The 20,366-nt window shown below is 32.6% G+C and overlaps 1 protein-coding gene across 3 annotated transcripts; it reads left to right on the forward strand.

Annotated features, from left to right (window-relative positions):
• The first annotated feature begins 2,150 nt into the window (after positions 1-2,150).
• On the forward strand, positions 2,151-18,629 carry LOC108976688 (probable G-protein coupled receptor Mth-like 10). Of its 3 annotated transcripts, none has more exons than XM_018945935.1 (9): positions 2,151-2,409; positions 13,860-14,405; positions 14,471-14,624; positions 14,696-14,881; positions 15,833-16,084; positions 16,168-16,339; positions 16,401-16,619; positions 17,602-17,678; positions 18,507-18,629. In XM_018945935.1, exons 2-9 carry the CDS (start codon positions 13,899-13,901, stop codon positions 18,539-18,541), a joined length of 1,602 nt encoding a protein of 533 aa, XP_018801480.1. In that variant the 5' UTR covers positions 2,151-2,409; positions 13,860-13,898; the 3' UTR covers positions 18,542-18,629. The 3 variants fall into 3 exon arrangements, with proteins under 3 accessions (XP_018801480.1, XP_018801482.1, XP_018801483.1); XM_018945937.1 differs by having other exon boundaries at positions 16,425-16,619; XM_018945938.1 differs by lacking the exons at positions 17,602-17,678; positions 18,507-18,629 and having other exon boundaries at positions 16,401-16,623.
• The last annotated feature ends 1,737 nt before the right edge of the window (positions 18,630-20,366 follow it).

Consider the following 20,366-nt stretch of genomic DNA (forward strand, 5'->3'; position numbering starts at 1 on the left):
TATGATTCACATACAAAAGATCCGACAGCTGAATTCTAAGTCTTTATTTTACAGCTAATAAATTTTAAGTAATTTGTAGAAAATTTTTATGCATATGAGACTTTCTATTTCAGTTATTTGAAAGTTTCAGCTTCTAAAAGCTCTGGCGCAATTATTTACAAGGTCAGTTGGTTTTCATTGACTACAGTAAAGTGTAGCATGGTTTTAGGCTGCACAAATTACTTGATTGATAATATTGAAAGCTTTGCGGTTTTAAAATTAAATTTTTAATGTAAGGTGTATTTTTTATTATTGGCGTAGCATGGTTTCTGAATTATTATATTTTTCTTCTTACCGCGATTAGGGAGGGTAGTGTTGGAATATGCATGACCGGCATAAAAAGCGTTTAAAGAATTGTTTTTGGAAGAAATTGTATTTTTAGAAAATGCAATTACGTAACATTTTTAAAAGAGGCACCTATGGATAAAAATATCAAAAATAATTTTGGATGAAATCAAAATGATTTTGATAGTGCTAGATGACACTTTTTGGAGTGTTGTTTGTCAATATTACATTTTCGGCTTACACCACTCACAGAAACACGTTGCGCGAAAATTCGTCCTGACTCGTCAGGTGCTCGGAGAAAATTGATCAGCCGCTCGTTCGTTAGCTAGGAACGAATCACTTCCGAATCTAGTCGGTGCGCGCACGCGCCTAAGTACAGTCAAGGCAGAAGATAATCAGTTCTATTACTTTCCGGACAAACCCTGTAGGTCTTCATCGAAGTTCTTCAACGTTTCCAGTGCAGTAGTTGGTAACTTGTTGTCTTTTGACTTTGCTTCTGCCCGCAATGGCACTACCATTGATCAAGTTCACCTTTGAGCTTCAAACGTCGCACGAAGTTGTCATTATGCGAAAGGCCTTTGAATCTATCTATCAATAATATTTTGCACTTATTTGACTTTTAAACGACATACTTTTTCTGGAAGCAGCAAATGAATCACTTTTTAATAATATTTTGGTTCGTAGATTTGTGATCATTTTAAGCAGTAACATTTTCTTCTCCGCCAGATACCTTTTTTCGAAGGTCCTGCTGGAAATCGGCTATGCTATTAAGGGAATTTAAAATATGCATCACCATTCATTAAAGTACTTTAAATTCAATATTTTTTTTTAAAAAACAATGCCTTTTCAAAAAAAAAAGTTAAAAAAAAACGTTTTGCCTTCTTGTATATGGATATAGCAGCTTAAGAGGTTAGGCCAATCTGAGATTCTCAAAAGATCGGAAAATATATTTTGGATTAAATTACACTTTAGCGTTATAAAAACATTATTCCTTTGTTTGGTTCAATTTGGTTAGCTTTTTGGTAAAATTTAGGATTGTTTTTACAAGTCCGACATTTTGTGAAAAATTAAAAGAATGCTCCAATAAAAACATGGTACACATGTCCTTTACTAGCAAGGACGTCTATAGAGATCCTCTTGTAAAAGGTGACTTCGAAGATGGCCTCAGTAGCCACCATTTTTTTATCAATCCGTCAATATATGTACATAAGTATGTAAACTAGTATACTTCAAAATGCATGTTGAAAAATAGTCTCAAAGGCAGAAATCGATTTTCTTTTTCTTCGCTACTGAAATAATTTTTTAAGAAAATTCTAAATATTGATATGTAAATCGTATACAAGGTGCATTCCAAAGTAAACAGGACTTACAAAAAAAAAAAAAAAAAAAAAAAAAAAAAAAAAAAAAAAAAAAAAAAAAAAAAAAAAAAAAACACAGAACAAATGGTTTTTATCAATGAAATGTCATCAAATTCTCACTGCATAATCGATAAAGATAGCAAATTCTAACACATCAGTCGACATATAGAGCCACCAGGGGCGCTAGATTCAAAAAGTCCTGTTTACTTTGGAACACACCTTGCACATATAAACACATATGTATGTATATATTTAAAGCATGTATTATTTAGATAAATTATTGCAACCTACATACATACATATAGTTGCACATACACAATGTTATTAATCCATCCATACAGTTATAATAATACATGCATATACCGCGATATGTGTACATACATATGTATGTATACATGTGCGAATTTTGATAGGGCCTGAGTGCTCCATTTCAAAGTAATATTCGAACAGTTACGATTCATTGAACAGACGGTGTAGTTCATAACGTAAATAACGGGAAATAAATTAAGTGTTTTACGGACCTAATAAGACATATCCACACATACATTTGCCGAACAATAATTATCCGTGCGGTGAAAATATATGTAAATACTTGTGAAGAGAATTATTTGTACTGCAAGAAATTAGTTGCTAATATTATTGTAAGTGAGGCTGCGACTCAAATACCGGCGGCGCGGATGAATATCCAGATTCTTGCAAATAGAGCGTGAATAAATATTGATTGAATGTGAGTGCTGAAAACTGTTATTTTGAAATTGAGAAATTTAATATGTTTCGATGCAAAAATATTGGAAAAATAAATTAATAAAATAAAATTAAAACAAGAAAAAACGTTAGCTTTTGTTGCACCGAATCTAATATAGCCTTTACTGGTGTATTTCTTTTAGTAACTATGTGTCCAGTTTATATGGAAGCCATATGCTATAGTAATCCGATCTGAACATTTATTTTTCGGAGATTATGTTATTGCCTTAAGCAGTAATCCATGTCAAATTTCGTGAAGATAACACGTCAAATGCGAAAGTTTTCCATACAAGCCCTTGATTCCGATCGTTCGATTTGTATGACAGCTATATGCTATAGTTAACCGATCTGAACAATATCTTCGGAGATTACTTAGAGAATAATATATACCAAATTTTGTGAATATATCTTGTCAAATGGGAAAGTTTTCCATACAAGCTCTTGGTTCCAATCGTTCGGTTTGTATGGCAGCTTTATGTTATAGTAATCCGATGTGGACAGTTCCGACAAATGAGCAGCTTCCTGAAGAGAAAATGACAATGACAAAATTTCAAAACGATATCTTAAAAACTGAGGGACTAGTTCGTCTATATGTCTATATACAGACAGACGGACGGACAGACACAGCTCAACATACTGATCATACTATATACTTTATAGGGTCTCCGACGCTTCCTTCTGTGTGTTACAAACTTCGTGACAAACTTAATACACCCTGTTCAGGGTATAAAAAAAAAATTAAATAGATAAATTCAAGAAAATTTAATTAAACTTTCATTAAATATGGCGGAATTATAGTAGAAAATTTTTTGAAGAATTGAAACAAAAAATACAACTTAATTTTATTTTGAATGTTTTTTTATTAAATTTTTTTAACCTTTAAAAAGTGTTAGTCATTATCTATTATTGTCATATTCTATTAACGATAAAATTGATTTGTGATAGCTGAAGTGTGATAATTGCATCGCTGATTATAAATACTGCTATGAAATTTAAAAACATACTTATGTATGTACATACTTTTAAGTGATTAATATCAACTGATATAATAAGATAATATTTATTTCAGTTTATGAACTTATCTGTACTGTGTGTTTAAAAAGGCTGGCAACCTCTGTCAAAATAATTCCAACAGTTAACTGCTTTTAAATTCATATGTGCAACCTAAAGCTGGTATTGAACCATATAGTATATATGTATGGAACATAAATTAAATTCAATTACATTTTTGTTTAATTAAGTGGCAACCTTTTTCAAAATTTATTTCAACAATAAAATTTTTTAAACTATTTCAGTTTGTTACTCTATAGTGCTAAGTGGTTTTTCAATCTATTTCAATTAAGTATAATTTACAAACAGGTGGCAACCTTTTCCAAAAATTTTTAATTAAAAATTCACTGAAACTTTTTGTTATAAATATTAATTTTTGTTTTATTAAACATTTTCAAATATGTGGCAAGCTTTACATTTTTTAAGCCTCCGATTATTGTTCCGAACAGTTAAGAAAAATACTAAAAATACTAAAATCAGATAAAGTATCTATTAAATTTTGAATTAAATATTAAAATATTTGACATGATTTTAAGCGAATATTCTAAAAATAATTCAACGATTGCGCCCTCAGTAAGATTAAGTTCTGTAGAGTGTGATTTAACTGCCTGCTTTAAGGCGCACACTTCGTGTGAAATTTGAAACAAAAAATAGTCTCTCTTCATAGTTTGATAGGTTATAACTTTACAAATAAAATACTAAAATATTAAATCGATATATGAAATAGTTTTGGGTTGCAAGCTTAGTTCAATTATGTAGTTCCRTCAGTTTTCTTGAAGTACTTTTGTTCAAAAAATTTCGCATTTGCTTGAGTGAAATGTTTCAAAAGTTGGGTAAAATTAGATTTTTTAAAACGCCGTCATTTTTGGATGTAGCTTGGGTCATAGTTTCTTGTACGGATAGTCTCGTGTAGTAGAGAATTTTTTTTAAGGTTTTATCCACGCCTAAAGCCGGAATCACTGCAGCAGTGAAGCGCCTTTATTAAAGTGTCATTAATAACTCGACAAATATTTATCTATTTTTTTCTAAAAAAAATTATTTTTTTCTAAAAAAAAATTAATGTTTTCTAAAATATGTATAAATACTACTCTGAGCAAAAATAGTAAGACTTTGTTTATAATTTTTATTAAATTCTTAATTTATTCTTCAAAATCTAATTAGACATTAACACCACGATGTGAAATTCGAAAATTTAGTGATTTTAGAACCAATCATGCTTTTTTGGAACCCAAATGATCTTCAAATAAATCATGGGATGCCATTTTGTAGAACATTCAATTTGCTACAAAATCTATGGAATGAGATCTGAATTTTTCTATCTGATAATAAGAAAAAACTAGAAATCTTTAGGCGGAAGAACTTTCTATTATAATTAAGGGCTAATATTGGGTTGTCGGAAAAGTCTTTTCGCATTTTGTCAATAGATGCCGTTATAGTCGTATATCTGAAGTCTTACCAATCACATTGTATCATACCATATAGTGTTGAAAAAATGAGATTTTAAGCCCATTTAACCAAATAATTCAAATTTGGGGAAGTTGAAAAAAGTTACAGTGGTTCAAAAATGAATGAAAATCTAAAATATTTTAAAATTTTTGTATAAAAAAGGGAAGAATCCCACATTCTGAAAATTTCGTACTGGTCAACCTATCGTATGTCGAGTAAATTATAAAAATCTTTAACTGATGAAATAATGTCTCTAGCGGAAAAAAGTGGTCGACCAAAATGGTACAAGTTATTGTTTATTTATTTATTAGTATAGATATAAAAAAAAAATTGGAGTTTGATTAGAAATATGAAAAGACTTTTTTGACTAACCAATATTTGTTCACTTTCTTAGAGGTGTCTAAGAACTTATTTTTCAAAGTACCAAGCGAAAAACAAAAATTCGTTTTTTTTATTTAAGGGGTAGTAGGAGTAGGTCTGTCCTGTTTTTTGACATTGTTTTTATAGAAATTTTTATTCTACAATAGAACTTTTTTTCTCATCTACATATGTATGTGATATATCATATGTGGTATATCGTGTAGTGTATAAACAAATTTTTTCGGAATTTTTTGTTGAGATCTGTCGGAGAAATGGCAATTTATTCTTAAAAAGTACGTGAATGGTTATCGTCCCTACTAGAATCATGAAGAAATGTTGATAAATAAAAAAGTAATTTACTTTTTTTGTTTAATTTTCCCCATTTTTTTACATAAATTTTGTCATAACATTGTTAATATTGTAAATTATAAAAAATATAGAGACGATAGTTAGGCATTTTGTGAACATTAAAAAAAAAAATTAAGCAAATCGGGTGAGTAGTTCGACCGGAATCATTTCCGTCAGTTTAAAAAATTGTGTTTCGAGAAAAACGCGTTTAAAGTGTGCACTCCGGGCGCTAAGAACGTCGAGCGGTATTATTATTTTTGGGCCTTTTTCAAAATCTTCCAATGGTAAAGTTGGTTTCTACATTAATTCTAGGGAACAGAAAATGCAAAAACAAAACAAAATTAAAAAAGATTATCCTACTGACTGCTGAAATCAGAAATAAATAAATATAAAATGAGCAGAGGAAATTGATACAATTAAAATTTTAAAGAAAAAACAGGAAAAATTTAAAAAACACATACGCTGGATCATATTTATTTCTTCCTCATAATTTTAAATGTACAATTTCGTCCAGAAAACTTGCAACACCGTCTGAAAATAGTAGTAAACTTCACGCGTTCTCAAGATCTGGTGAATTTTCGAAGAAGATTTATGTGTCAAAAATACAGCTCATGAGACAAGAAATTACATTTGGCAGCAACAACAAAAAAAAACACAAATAATTTTTATATTGAGAGCACTTAAGGGTTAAAGAAATGGCGCCAGCCTAAATTTGTTTGCTTCTTAAATTGTAAGGGCGATCAAAATAGAATAAATAATTGACTTGAATTAAATATTTTTAATGCAACAAACACAGATAATAATCCCCAAGTTCTATAAAAATGTATAATGGGTTATCTGCGATAGTTCTTCTCGGCATTTTATTACTCATAATACAGCGTGCACAACAACACTACTCTTATCATTTGTTTATAGTAAAATTTGAGTCACTGCCGTCGTGCTATTCGTCTCGAAAGCTAAGTTTGTTTAATTGAATACTAACACGAGTAGTAATTATGACGAGAGTAAAACTGTGAGTTTTTTAATTACTTTTGTTCATAAGTCTAAAAAATATGAATGAAAACTGTAACGCAAATTCCAGCCTGAAATTTTTCTCTGTATACTATTCTTACGCACACAACTGTTTACATTTAAAAGTTTTCAGCAAGAGACATTATTGTCTTAAAATCTGCTGCCATAAACATTTTGCTGAAAGAAATCCGTGTCGTATAGAACAGAAGCACACATACCCAAGTGCATAAATCCCCCTTACAGCCAAATAGTTGTCACACACATATTCAACATATGTATATTAGGGTGGTTGCAATGGAAGTCAAATAATGTTTTTATTACAGACATTTTCAGTGTAAATCGAAATTCCGAAATTTTCAGAAAGGAAGTGAGCGAACCTTTATTGTGCTACAGGAACTAATACAACATCGTCTCCGTAAACTCAACAAATTTCATTTGCGGCTTGCGTGGCATTCTTCCCCTTTTATTACAAAAATTTCAAAATATAGCGAATTTTTTCATTATTTTCACTAATTTTTGGGCAGCTGTAACTTTTTTTCCACTTCCTCGAATTTATTTTTATTTTGGTTGAATGAAGCTTAAAATCTCACTTTTCCAACAATACTTATGTACATATGTATGTATATACGGTAAGACACAATTTGTTCGTAGCACTGGAAATATTCGACTGCAACGACATCTATTGACATTTCAAATGCTTTTAGTTCGCTTTTCACCGCCAATATCGATCATTGTCTGAGATATATTATTGAAATTCTAGGGTAATCCTTTTCTGTCAATGGTAAGTCTCTGTGTCAAAAATAGGTTGATCCCACGTACATAATACAACAATTTTCAATTTTCCAGGTGACTTTGTACTGTCTATTTGGTATGTGAGTTATCTTAATATAATTGAAAGAGCGTCTTATAACGATGTATGTGTATTTATGTGTATATTTATGATGTATGTATCAATAAAATCGGATTAGAACTAGCCCCAGACTCCATATACATAACTAACAAGCCTAGTGCATCTAAAGGTACTCCCCTGGCTATAATCAGGTTGCACTAGTATACTTCTTTAACAAAAATACTAACATTTGACCGTAGCTTTATATTTGAGAACTTTCTAACTTAATGTAATCTGAAAAGTTTTAAGGCGATTTTCTCGAAAAGCTGTCAGAGTCGGTGAAGAAAGCTTCTCTGAAACGAAAATTTTTTTTCACGACCTTCTCAGATATATTTACGAGAGTCAGAGAAAATTTGTACAAAACGAAAATTTCTAATAATCGCAGGGATAATATTTTTGATAATAATTTCGATTTTTGACCCCACACTAAAGTGACACGACTTTTTTGAGAAGCCACCATTTTGCTAAAAACTCCAAATTTTGACTGGTCCTTCGACCAATACATGTATTAATTTGCAGTCGTAGTATTTTTATTTGGTTTTTGGATGGCAGATAATTTTAAGCAGTAAATCTTCTTCTACTTCAGATACCTTTGTTTTGTAGACCTTCCTGGAATTCGGACAAAATTTTTTAAAATTGATCGCATTTTATTGAAGTAGATTAATTTCAGTAAATCCACTATTTATATATTGATTTAATTATTAAAATGTGTCTACCGACATGTAAGTGAATATAACGCCTTACTCCAATTTTAAATTAAATAAAGCATCTCGCCTATAATTAATTACTGTTTTTGTAAGTTTTAACCTACTTTTACTCAAGTTTAGAGTAGTGTCATAAGCTGTTGATTATTTTTAGTTAAATTTAAACCCCACAAATTACTATTTTCCAAAATTTTTAGATCGTTAGTATATTTAGCAATAGTTAAATATTAATGAAGAGAAATTCCGTATATTAAAAAACTAAACGGTCAAAGTTATAATCTGAGAAGTGACAGACATTGAAAATTTGAGATCACCCTAGTACCCACATTCATCTAACATAAATGAGTGGTTATGAGTATGCCGGTTTAAGAATATAAGAAATAATTATTTAGAATCTATTGTGGGAACATCTGGCTCTGATAAGATAAGTATTTATTTACTATACGTAATTACCCAGTAGTAGAACAATTCTATGAACTTTCAAAATACTAACATGTGCTGTAGATACTAGACAATATAAGTTTGTTCTAATGAAAAACCAAAACTTGGCAAACGCTAGCAATTTATTAGAACCAGTCCAGTTCGTAATACATACTGTATTACACAATAACAATTTAATTGTACGTTCATTCGGCATTTAGAAAAAATATTCCATTAAGGGGTTACATGGGTTTCCTGGGGTAAAAAAGAGCTTTTTTTCAACAATTTTGTTCTCATATAAAAAATGAATTATTTTATTAGAATTTTTTATTGTTACAAACATCACTACATATTAACAAAAAAAATTCTGAAATTTTTGGAAACAAATATTCTAAACTCGGCCAGTGCGACGCTACTTCCGGTGACCCATTGGAAAGAATATGGGCCCGCATTGGCAGGATAACTCCTTACAGGATCAGCTAAAGTGAAAAAATACGTGTTTATAATAAAACTTTAACTTAGAAATTGAACGAAGGAAAAAACTGAAAATTGGATTTTTGGCAGACATTTTTACAAAAAATTAAAAATTTCAATAAAAAAAAATCTTTGACCAAGTCTAGTATCTAAAAGACCTGTGTAAAATTTCATGAAGATCGGTTGTGTAGTTCTCCATAAATCTTGCCAACCGACTTCAAAACACAGTTTCGAGAAGAACGCGTTTAAAGACGGCGCACTTAGCCTAGCTAGCCTCGAGCGCAAAAATTCCCAAGGCTATATCTTCGAAATTATTATTCGGATCAAGTTCAAAATTTAGGACAATATTCTTAAGGTTTTGTAGAATTTAATAAGATGATAAAAAAAATCGATTTTCTTGAAACCCGTAAACCCATATACACCCTTAAAAACAGTTAATACTTCTTTTGGTCACACACTGACCATTAACTGTCTGCGGAGATGCTGAAATGATTTGACACGCACAATGTTTTTTGATATACAGTGGCGGACAAATGTCCAACTACATACACCCCCTGTTTTCGTGGTTCTGAAATTACAGATATTTTTTTTTTAAATGTGAAGATAAAGCTTATTCTAATCTTATTTACTTGTAATCACAAAAAACTAAAATTTTCACGAAGAGTCGAACGACGGTACCGACTTCAAGAATAAGTGGTTCTAAAGAATTATGCCGCGCAGTGGTCATGCGAGAAACTTATCGTGTAGAAACGTCAGCTGGATTCTCAAAAAAGCGGACAAATATTCAAAATTTCCTGCTTCAAAATGAACCAAACACATAGCAAATAGGTCAAAAAAGATCATCTATTAATTAACAATACAAAGAACTTTAAATAATAAGAGATTCCACTGCAGAACACTAAACAATAAGCTTCTTATCTCAGAAAAGAAAGGAAATTTGGTTTAGAACTCACCAAAGAACGGCTTTACTACCAGATGAGTGGTACCTCCACTACACTACTTACATTTTTAGTAGTGATAGAAGAAAAAGCAAAACTAAGGCTTGAAAGACACCGAAGAATTTAGTGTAAACTCTAAAGCACGATGGCGGCAACGTAATGGTTCGGAGAGCTGTTGCCTACTCTGTGGTTACGATATTAGCTTTTATTGAGGGTGATGTGGAGCGTAACAAGTAAAAGTCGCTGTTAGAAATAAACTGACACTTTAAGTGGATAATTTAGAACTCAATACCAGTTGAATATTTCAACAAGATAAGGATCTAAAGCATAGGGTGGAAATTAATAATAGTTGGCTGGTGAAACATTATCCTTAATGTATTAGTACATGTCTAGGAAATTTTAAGAAGAAAGCATTAGAAAAAATAAACAGATTTTTACCGTTGTTATACTCAAGGAACGAACGAGTTGCCAAATTTAGTACAATCGATGCCTAGCCAACTAAATTCTAAAAAGTAATAGTAACTGGACTTAAGTAAAGTTTTCACACACAAAGTATAAAAAACACTCAGCAATGTAAAATATTTCAACTAAGATAAAATAAACTAAAGGCGCTAATTCATAAAAAAAATTTTCTTTTACTGATAACAACATATTTTACATGCAATAAAGAGCCTCCAAAAATTAGCAATTTTATAAAAAAAAAAGCTATATTAAAGAAAGTACAAAGGGATTTATTCCTCATCAACTTTTAATCTAAAGTTTATGAAATATTTTGCACAGGCACGATAAGAAAGTAAACCATTTTTAAATATACATATAATATTAATATGAGTACATATAAATACCCTGTTGTATATATTAGGCAATAAAGGCGATCGCTGTGACCGAACGGCTTGAGTTCATGACCCCGGCGTTAAGAGTTTTGCTACAAACAAACAATCGGTAATTACTATATGTGACCTGGTCTGCGGAAAGGGGGCTTAGGTGTCAAAAACTTCACTTTTTAGTTGATTCGGATGGAAGATGAGATGCTTTTTTTTAACAGCTGTTTCCCAGAAAACTAGTTTTCGCACGTTAGCTCCCTTTTCATAGACCAGGTCACATATAGCCTTCAGAGTTGATATGAGGTTAGGTCTGGAGGAAATTCGCTCAATTTTATCTATGTTAGTCCGATTTCGCAAACTTTCACTCAGTAATATAAGAATGTTACGAACTGAATTTGGTTGAAATCGGTCGAGCCGGTCGGTTGTCCGAAGATATGTGATTTTATCTAAAAGTGGCGGTCCGATTACGTCCATGTACGAACTTCGAATTAGTTTTTTGCCAAGGAACATTTTTACCAAGTTTCATCAAAATAAATGTTGCACGGACGGACAGACAGTCATCTGGATTTCAATTCGTCTCGTCATCCTGTTCGTTTGAATATAGATAATCCTATATAAGAGTACAAAATTTGTTAGAAAACTTTAAAATTCTTAAATCTGTCATCGTCTACATAATACTATACTTTTTGCATTATTGCTGTAAGTTCCATTACGTCGTGCTACTGAAAAATACCATCGGTAATCGATTACTAATTTAAAGTTAAGCAAATAGCAACGCAGAAATACATCGTTGAGTAAACCTAATATTTTTCTCTTGAACTTGATAAATTTCTGGTATGAAATATTTGTTTGCTTAGCCAAACGGATTAGGCAGCTGTGCAGCTTACATTCTTGCGTATCGCAAATGTGTGAGCTTTTTAAGAAATGATTCAAGAGTTTCTCAAAACATTAATTTTAACATCTGTAACAAAAACATGCTTATATACTATAGTTCTTGGATGTTACTCATTCAGGCTAGGAAGTGTTTGATAAATATAGTTTCGTTTCTTTGAATAAACTCTTGATTACTGGATCCTTACAAGACCAAATGAAGGTTGCATATTTAGATAACACCTACTTATATATAAAAAAAAATTATATAATTTACAACCAAACAGCGCTCACTGTGTTGTTGTAAATTAGTATTTTTTCAATCCACTCATATCAATTTCCCCAAGCAATCCAAGTTAATAGCGTTCTAAAGCGTTTCTTCATTTACATTCTTATTCTGATTTTAATTATTTTTGCATTTTTTCCGTTATACTTTTTTCATTAACTGCAGGCTCGCTTGTCACTCGCATTTTCAGTTATTTATGCCTCATTATCGCATAATTACTCATAAAAAAAAACATTTGTAAGCTTCGAACAGAGTACTGTTATCAGTCAAAGCTTGCCGGTATATAATAAAAAGGCAGTTTCGAGTTGGTGGCTTAATTTGTGCGCTGACTAATATAATTATTACACGAGTTCAACGCCTACACGCCTACGAGCGAGAATCAGTGTCGTGATAGGACCTACTAGAAAATATAAATTTAACAATAAGGTCTTTTAAATAAAAATAATAGTAATACAAATTGTACTCTAGCGGTTAGGCTATTTCCGAACTAACCGCAGTTAATTGAATTTTAATAATTTAATAAAGATTTCTTCAGATCTAAGTAGACGATGCGAATTTTACTCTCGAACTTTGAGTTTAGGGACCAATTAAACTATTGTCGATGGTTTTTCGTCTGTCTTTCACTTAGATAATGATTTGTAATCTCAGAAATTAACTCAATTAGTTTGAGACAATTCATGGTCTGATACCATTCGCAAATACTTGATACATACAGCGATCTTTTAAAAGCAATATCTTCTCAATCTAGCGACTTGAGATGGTGCTTTCCGTTACTCCTCGGAAAAAGGATGTTCCGCATGATCTTACATGATAATCTAAAGTGAATAATATGTGTTTTTGTTAAAATCCAAGTTCAAGTCAATTTCTTCAATTTCAAGAAGATCGGTTGAGTAGTTCTCGAGAAATCTTGCCAACCGACTTCAAACACACAGATTCGAGAAAAGCGCGTTTAAACACAGCGCTCTTAGCCTAGCAAGCTTCGAGCGTATAAGTTCTCAAACCTTAAGTTCTCAAATCTTCGAAACTATTACTCGGATCAGCTTGAAAATGTAGGACAATATTCTAGAGCTGTTGTAGAATTTAATAAGACAGTAAATTGATTCCCCTTAAAACCCCACAAGGGCATGAAAAAGTGTTAAAGGAATTGAGTTTTAGGACGTGTGAAATAGATGGTCAAAAGCTGATTGTAGCTTTATTACAAATGTTAACCACAAAGATTATCAATTATATTTGAAAAATCCTTTCGAAACAGCAATGAGCAGGTTTGAGCGCCTTCAATACTAAGCGCCTGAACTCTTGACTATTAACTTTTGATGGTCAATTATTTACTTAACGAGTTTAAGGTTAGTAAGTGCTGAATTAATGTAAGGGTCGATCAGTTTTTCTTCTACACTATGGAAAACCTTTTCCGAATAAAATTTCAAAAGTAAATTGGCATTATTATGTTGGTAATTGGTAGTTATTTGAAGAAGGTGTTGACAAAACGAATGCATCGAGTAATCTATCGCTGATCAATTCCCGAACTATGAGTTATTTGAGAAATATGTTCTGAATTACTTAAAAACTACAACACACACTACATACACGCTACATAGTGAAGCAAACTAGTCAAACCAATTGTTTCTAACGCTAGTTAAATATATTATGGGCGAATCATTTACATGGTTTATTAAAGAGAAAAAAAAACTATGAAACTTTTTTATGATGGATATAAAGTCAATTTTCCCTGAGATGTTATGAGTCTGAGTCAATGAAAATTTTCAGCTTCCCAATACAATAATTTGCATTAAAGGTTTTTTTTTTAAACTTACAGAGAGGAACACCTCCATTTTCAATTCCACAAACCGATGAAATGACGACGCGTATTTGCCAATTGCTAATTGTAGCCGCTATCTTTTATCAAAGCACTCTAGCTGATATAGCCAACTGTGTATTCGAAGACACTGTCGCCTTAACCGATAGTAGCAAATTTGCCAATGGATCGTACCTCTATGAAGGGCTATTGGTGCCGCCACATCTAACAGCCGAATATGACTATATTGAGCTCTTCGAAGGTCAGCGTAAGCCTGTGGAGAGGCATGTACGCGGTTGTGTGTGCAAGATCAAGCAATGTGTGAAGTTTTGCTGTCACCCAAGAGCGGATATGTATCAGACAAGCGCGACTGCCACGCCTCAATGTGAAGAAGTACTTAATCAGGAGCTCAAATACACGCCACTTTTGAATGTAACATTGCGAAACAGCAGTCGGGTCGTGATGCATCTGCTGGATGAGTTTGTGGTGCAGCAGGGGATACCATGCGAAGGTGGCTATATGCTAATGCCACATGTATACGAAGACGATCAGTGGGAGTTATTTGAGGTATGTAAACCTAAGTTGCGACTGCGCATTCTTCAAGTGAAGCAGTTATCGGTTTTTTGTTACAGAATGGCACATTGTTGCGCCTCGGTGATGCGAAATATTACTCGAGGCGAGATTATTGCTTGCAGGCCTATAATACGAGTGAAGAGTTTGTGTTGAATCCGATGAATTGTCCGGTTGTTTATAAAGAGCCAGCAACGCTCATGCTGAATACGATAAGTAAGCGAAAGATACCGAGAAAGTGAAGGGAGTGTGATAGTGCTTACATTTCATTTTGTTTGCCTTTCCAGTCATGCTGATTTCGGCTCCATTTCTTTATGTCACCATCCTGATCTATTGGCTCATACCGGAATTGTGGAACTTGCATACGAAATGCCTGATTTGTTATCTACTTTCGTTAGCTATTGGCACGACGCTCATTGTTTTGGTCAATATGCTGCATTCAGAATTTGAAACTTTTGCTTGCGCTATAATCGGTAAGTTTTTCCAAGGTTTTGCATTATTTAAATAGGAAATCTTTTTTTTTTTTTTTTTTGATATAGAAACTTCGATCGTACCCAACTTAAAATATATAGTATGATCTGATTGATCCAATTCCAGAATTTCTTTAGAAAATTCCAAGCTCTCTGCATTCTTCCTTCGCAGACCTTCTGCTATTCCGATTGTAATTACTTTTATCGAATTATGGCTTATCATACTATAAGATCACTAAACATTTAAATATTAAAATTTTAACTAAGAAGTACATATATATGTAGGATTTTGGACATAAAAATCCTCTTTTAAGTCGATAGAAGTCTTAGAGAAATGCCTTTCAAAATAATACAGATAGATTTTGTCTTTCTATTGTTTGCCAATTCAGGAATCTTTTGAATAATGACGACATCGCGTCATATCCATTAGTAAATATGCATATATAACATATTTTTTCCGCTCCTTTCACGTTTATGATCACTACCGAAATTCGGAAGTAAGTGTCTATGTATTATTGGTCCGGCAGCAATCCACGCGTACTCCATGAGTCATCATTGCATTCCGAAAAAATACGGTTTGGTGCCGTTTAAGGGCCGGCAGCGTCGTTGGGGCGTACTTATTCGGTGATGATCAAGACCGGCACGTTACTGTGAATGGAAATCGCTACTTCTCAATGATAACCGAATATTTTTGGCCGAACTGGATGATATGAACTTGGTCAATATATGTCAACAGGACGGCGCCACAAACGACACATTAGCCGCCTCGGTCTTATTGAAAAACACGTTACTGTCTTCATCTAAGATGTTTAAAAAATTGGTGACATTCCACTCAACTAGCGAAGAAATTTTGATCTGTATGAAATTTCTAAACTAATTGGCTTTCCGGATTGTTCCCCTACACTCTATAAAATATACAAGAATTCCAGTTAGTCTAAAACTTTATTCCAACAGGTTTCGTGTCATATTTCTTCCTAACTGCCGTCTTCTTCTGGCTAAATGTGATCTGCTTCGATCTTTGGCAAAATTTCTGTATGACCCAAGGTGCAGTGCGAAACTTAACACAGCGTAAACGGTTTCTTTACTACTCACTCTATGCTTGGGGCATGCCAGCGTTGATGACAATAATAACAGCCAGTTTGCAATTTTCAAATTTACCACATGAACTCAAGTCAGGCATTGGGGATACACACTGTTGGTTGAAAGGTAAGTGGTTGATATACTTGTATAGCCTTAAACGTGATATAACCTCATTTTATTTATATATCTAATACTATACAAATTTCCAGTTGACGACTGGTCAGCGATGATTTATTTCCATGGACCCTGCCTACTGCTGATTATCTTCAATATTGGCATATTTTTCTTAACGGCAAATAAAATCTATGAAATACGTAAGGAGCTGCAACATTTTTCACGCAGCGACTGCAGTCAAAGGCATTTGCGTTCACAGCAAAATAAGTGAGTACTGTATTATTCATATGACCAGATTCATGTTTATTGCTTTTTTACTAATAAAAAGTAAACATTTGCTGGCATCTTTCAGTGTATGGCTCTTCTTTCGCATGTTCATTGTAATGGGTATTGGCTGGCTACTGGAGATTATCAGTTACATGGTTGGCAATAACAGTAAATATGTTCTGCTTTTTGCGGTCACGGATGTCTACAATGCCTCACAGGGGCTAATCATATTCATATTACTGGTTGTGAAAAAGAAGGTGCTATTGCTGATAAAGAAAAGGTGATTGGAAGTTTCATTTTCTCAAAATTTTTGTTTGTTATGCGTCAGTGAGCTTCCGTATGCTACGGATAGTAATGTCAGATACAACTCTACTGGGGTGAAATGGTCCTATAAAGGATTTTTTGAGTGAATAATATTGTATATTTTAATTCGGTGCTTGATAGTCACTTATTAAAGAGATCGAGCCAAGTTTGTTGAAACTGTAGACAAAATTATTATTTTATTAAAAACAAAGTTACAAAAAACCTAAAACTATCATAAAGGAGCCGCGATAGAAGATTCGCCACTTCTCTCGTATCGTTAAAAAATTTTCAAGGGAAACAATGAAAAACTTATATAGTTGAATTCAAAACTACAGATTATGCGTAGAGCTACTATAATGTTAAAATGGCTTGCTATTATATTCCATTGGTTGTACTAATCTATCCGATTTAAGCTAGTAGTAGTCTGTTCGATTCGCTATAAATAATATATTGGCAAATAAAAGCCAGTTTTACATTGAACGGTGCATACTAAGTTTGCCACAATGTTTGCAACACCAAAAGAAAGGAAGCGTCTGCTTCTTCTTATTTAATGGTGTAGACAGCGCTTACGGGGTTGTAGCGAATTAACCATAGCGCGCTAATCGTTTCTTCTTTTAGCAATTTTGTGCCAATTCGAGACACCATGAGCAGTCAGATCTTTTTTTCACCTGATATCTTTAGCGGAGCGGAGGTCTTCCTCTTCCTTTAACTAGTAGTTGTAATTAAAATTTTGTCTTTGTGAACGGTAATAAACCATGGGGGCAACCGAAGTTGACTTTTTTCTTGCTTTGAGTTAAACATATATCAAGCATTCATAATACGATATATTTCTCTCGAAATACCGAGGACGTCATTACTTACGTACCATATATATTATATTTTATTTATATGAAAGACTGTCTTGTATGCTTTAATTAACAAAATTGTAGTTATATAGTATTAACCACTCACCTTTTTAGATTTACTAAATCGGATAACTCGTTGCAGCTTTCAAGTAGAAGATTTACGAAGTCCAGCACGTCGGCCATGGAGTTATGTAAGTAACGTGAAAACATGAAAGGACATTGTCTTTAGAACTATTTTATAATTATATTTAATTATTATATGAAAACTACAGTATTCAAAAAAACATTGAACTGAGTTTTCGAAAACATTATAGCAGAAGAGTTTTGAAAAGCTTTTCTAAAAGTCCGTAAAAATTGTTAATTTTAATGGAGCTTGGAGGGTTAAAAAGATCCGAATAAATACTCCTTGACGAAATTAGCATAGTTTTCTCTGAAGAAGGAAAATTTTTACAAAATTTAGATTTGAGAGATAAAGCGATTAAGACAAACGCAAACAAGTTAAAAAAGCGAAGTTCGTTTAGAGATACCACTAAGAATTATAGTATAGAGTGTACCTAAGCTCTCAGGAGAATATAAGAGGTATTTCGAAAGCAATAAGCTTTGATGAAAGACATATACTACTGTGATCAAAATGAAATGTGAATTTTGTCCATTTCATCTTCCTTCAAAGTAATCCCTTTCCGCTGCAATACACTTATGCCAATGAATTTTCCAGTCATAATAGCACTTGGAAAAATCCTCTGTCATAATGAGCATCAGAGCCTTCTTCGATTCAGCTTTTATATCCTTAATTGAGTCACCTTTTAATTTGAACACAGTAGTATTAATAGACACTACTAATAGACTACTTGTAAGACCTAGCTTTTAATTCGGGTCTGTTGCCATATACATGTGTATGTACATAATAGGATGCCGCAATGTTGTCAGCATAACTTTTTAATAGTTCCAGCCTGAATCTAGAACATTTACAGAGAAGACATAGGTTTATTGATCCACCATTTATTTATTTTTTCTTATAGCCAATGCTGAAAGTCGATGGAAACTTCGAAACTGAAAATCAAATCAATCATAAAGAATCGAGAGAATAACTGCAAAACATTCGAATAATAATAACGTTTACCGTGGGTATTAATATTTTATAGTAAAATAAAGTCTTAAAGATGAGACACCGTTTTGTCGAAGCCCAAGAGCATCCAAGCAATCGTGTGTTCGCCAACACAATAAATATTTATAAGTATTTAGTTTTTACCAAAAGCCAGTATATATGACAAGAAGTGGTTAAATCGTGTTGTCACTTTAAAAAATCACAATTTTGTATTAATATTCGAAGAATAATAATATCAAGACTACAGTTTATACATTTTTTAATATTAATTTTGAAAAGTACAAATACACTCACAAACCTTGACGAATCGAAGAAGCAATTAATCATATTTGACATACAGAAAAATAATACTCTAATTAAATGCGGTCATATATTTTTGTCTATAAGGATATTATTTTGTTGCTTTCAAATGAAAATTTTTCAATGGGAGTACCGAATTCTAATAGAGGTAACTTAACATAGATCAGGTAAATCGAAAACGGTCTTTATCATTTGAATATATGTATGTATGTAGGCATAAATGTATGTTTTACTCTCAGTGAATACCTGACACTTTTAATTTTTTTATAAAATATACATCAAGTTTATATAATTGATATTAAGAATTATTAATAATTTTTACGCAAAAATTTATATTTTATTGCAAGAAATATTATTATTTAAATAAAATAAAAAAAACAAATATTTTAAAAATATATTAATATGAAAAAAATTTGTTGTTTTTACTTAAGCGTATTTATTGGCCTCTGGTACCATAAAATATAACCCTATCCTATATCCATGACAGCGGAAAAGTGTTCTTCTTCCATATCCGATTTCCGCATCCGAAGAGGAAACGAATCATACGTTATCATTTCGTTGTGATTTATGACTTTAGAATATGCCTAAATCCGTACACCATTGGTTTAAAGAATCATCGCTATTTTTAATAAGATATAAAGACCATTTCGAGGTGCCCTAGTTTTTTCAAAGACAAAACGCAGAAACTTCAAATTCAATGAGAAAATGTTTACTATAATTTGAAAGCATATTCTTTGGCATTTACTTTTTTAAAGACTATCTTTTTCAAATATTAACCGTGATAGTGTCTCATATGCTGCATTCGTTGAGTCCAACTTTCGATGATCATTTCGACTGGTAACTGGTTAATGATATGCCACAAAGCGATATTTTCCCCGCAAACTTTAGACTTTACATATCCCCACAGGAAAAAGTCTAACGGTATGATATCCCACGATCTTGGTGGCCAATCGACCGGCGCAAATCGTGAAATTATCTGCCCACCGAAGTATTATTTTAATAAATCCATTGATTGATGCGATGTGTAGGAAGTGGCGCCATCTTGTTGGAACCAAATGTAGCTGAGATTACGAGTTTCAATTTCTGGCATCAAATAGTCGATTATCTTGCCACGATAACGGTCACTATTTACGGTTCCATTCTCAGCGGCAACATTTTTGAAGATCCGATCTTCTTGGAACTTTTAAAGGGTTCATAGAACTAAGAGATGTCGCTTGAGAAGGTCGAACGGCTTCAGTTCTTGCGCAAGTTCTCGACGCGAAATGTGCCAAGTCGTTCCATACGTTATTCCGAGTTGCTGCGAACAGCGCCTCTCCACGGTCTTCGTGTACACTGCCAGCTACGGCTGGAATATTCGGTCGAATATTATTAAATAATGAGAGCTGGCTCTCAAGATGGGTGATGGTGTTGCGAATAGGCCGATTATGTTGACCATAAGTTGAGTAAAGCACGCAAAACAAAATCTTTACAGAAC

This window comes from Bactrocera latifrons, unplaced genomic scaffold (assembly GCF_001853355.1).
Source record: "Bactrocera latifrons isolate USDA-ARS-PBARC rearing strain unplaced genomic scaffold, ASM185335v1 scaffold_8, whole genome shotgun sequence".
Lineage (NCBI taxonomy): Eukaryota > Metazoa > Arthropoda > Insecta > Diptera > Tephritidae > Bactrocera > Bactrocera latifrons.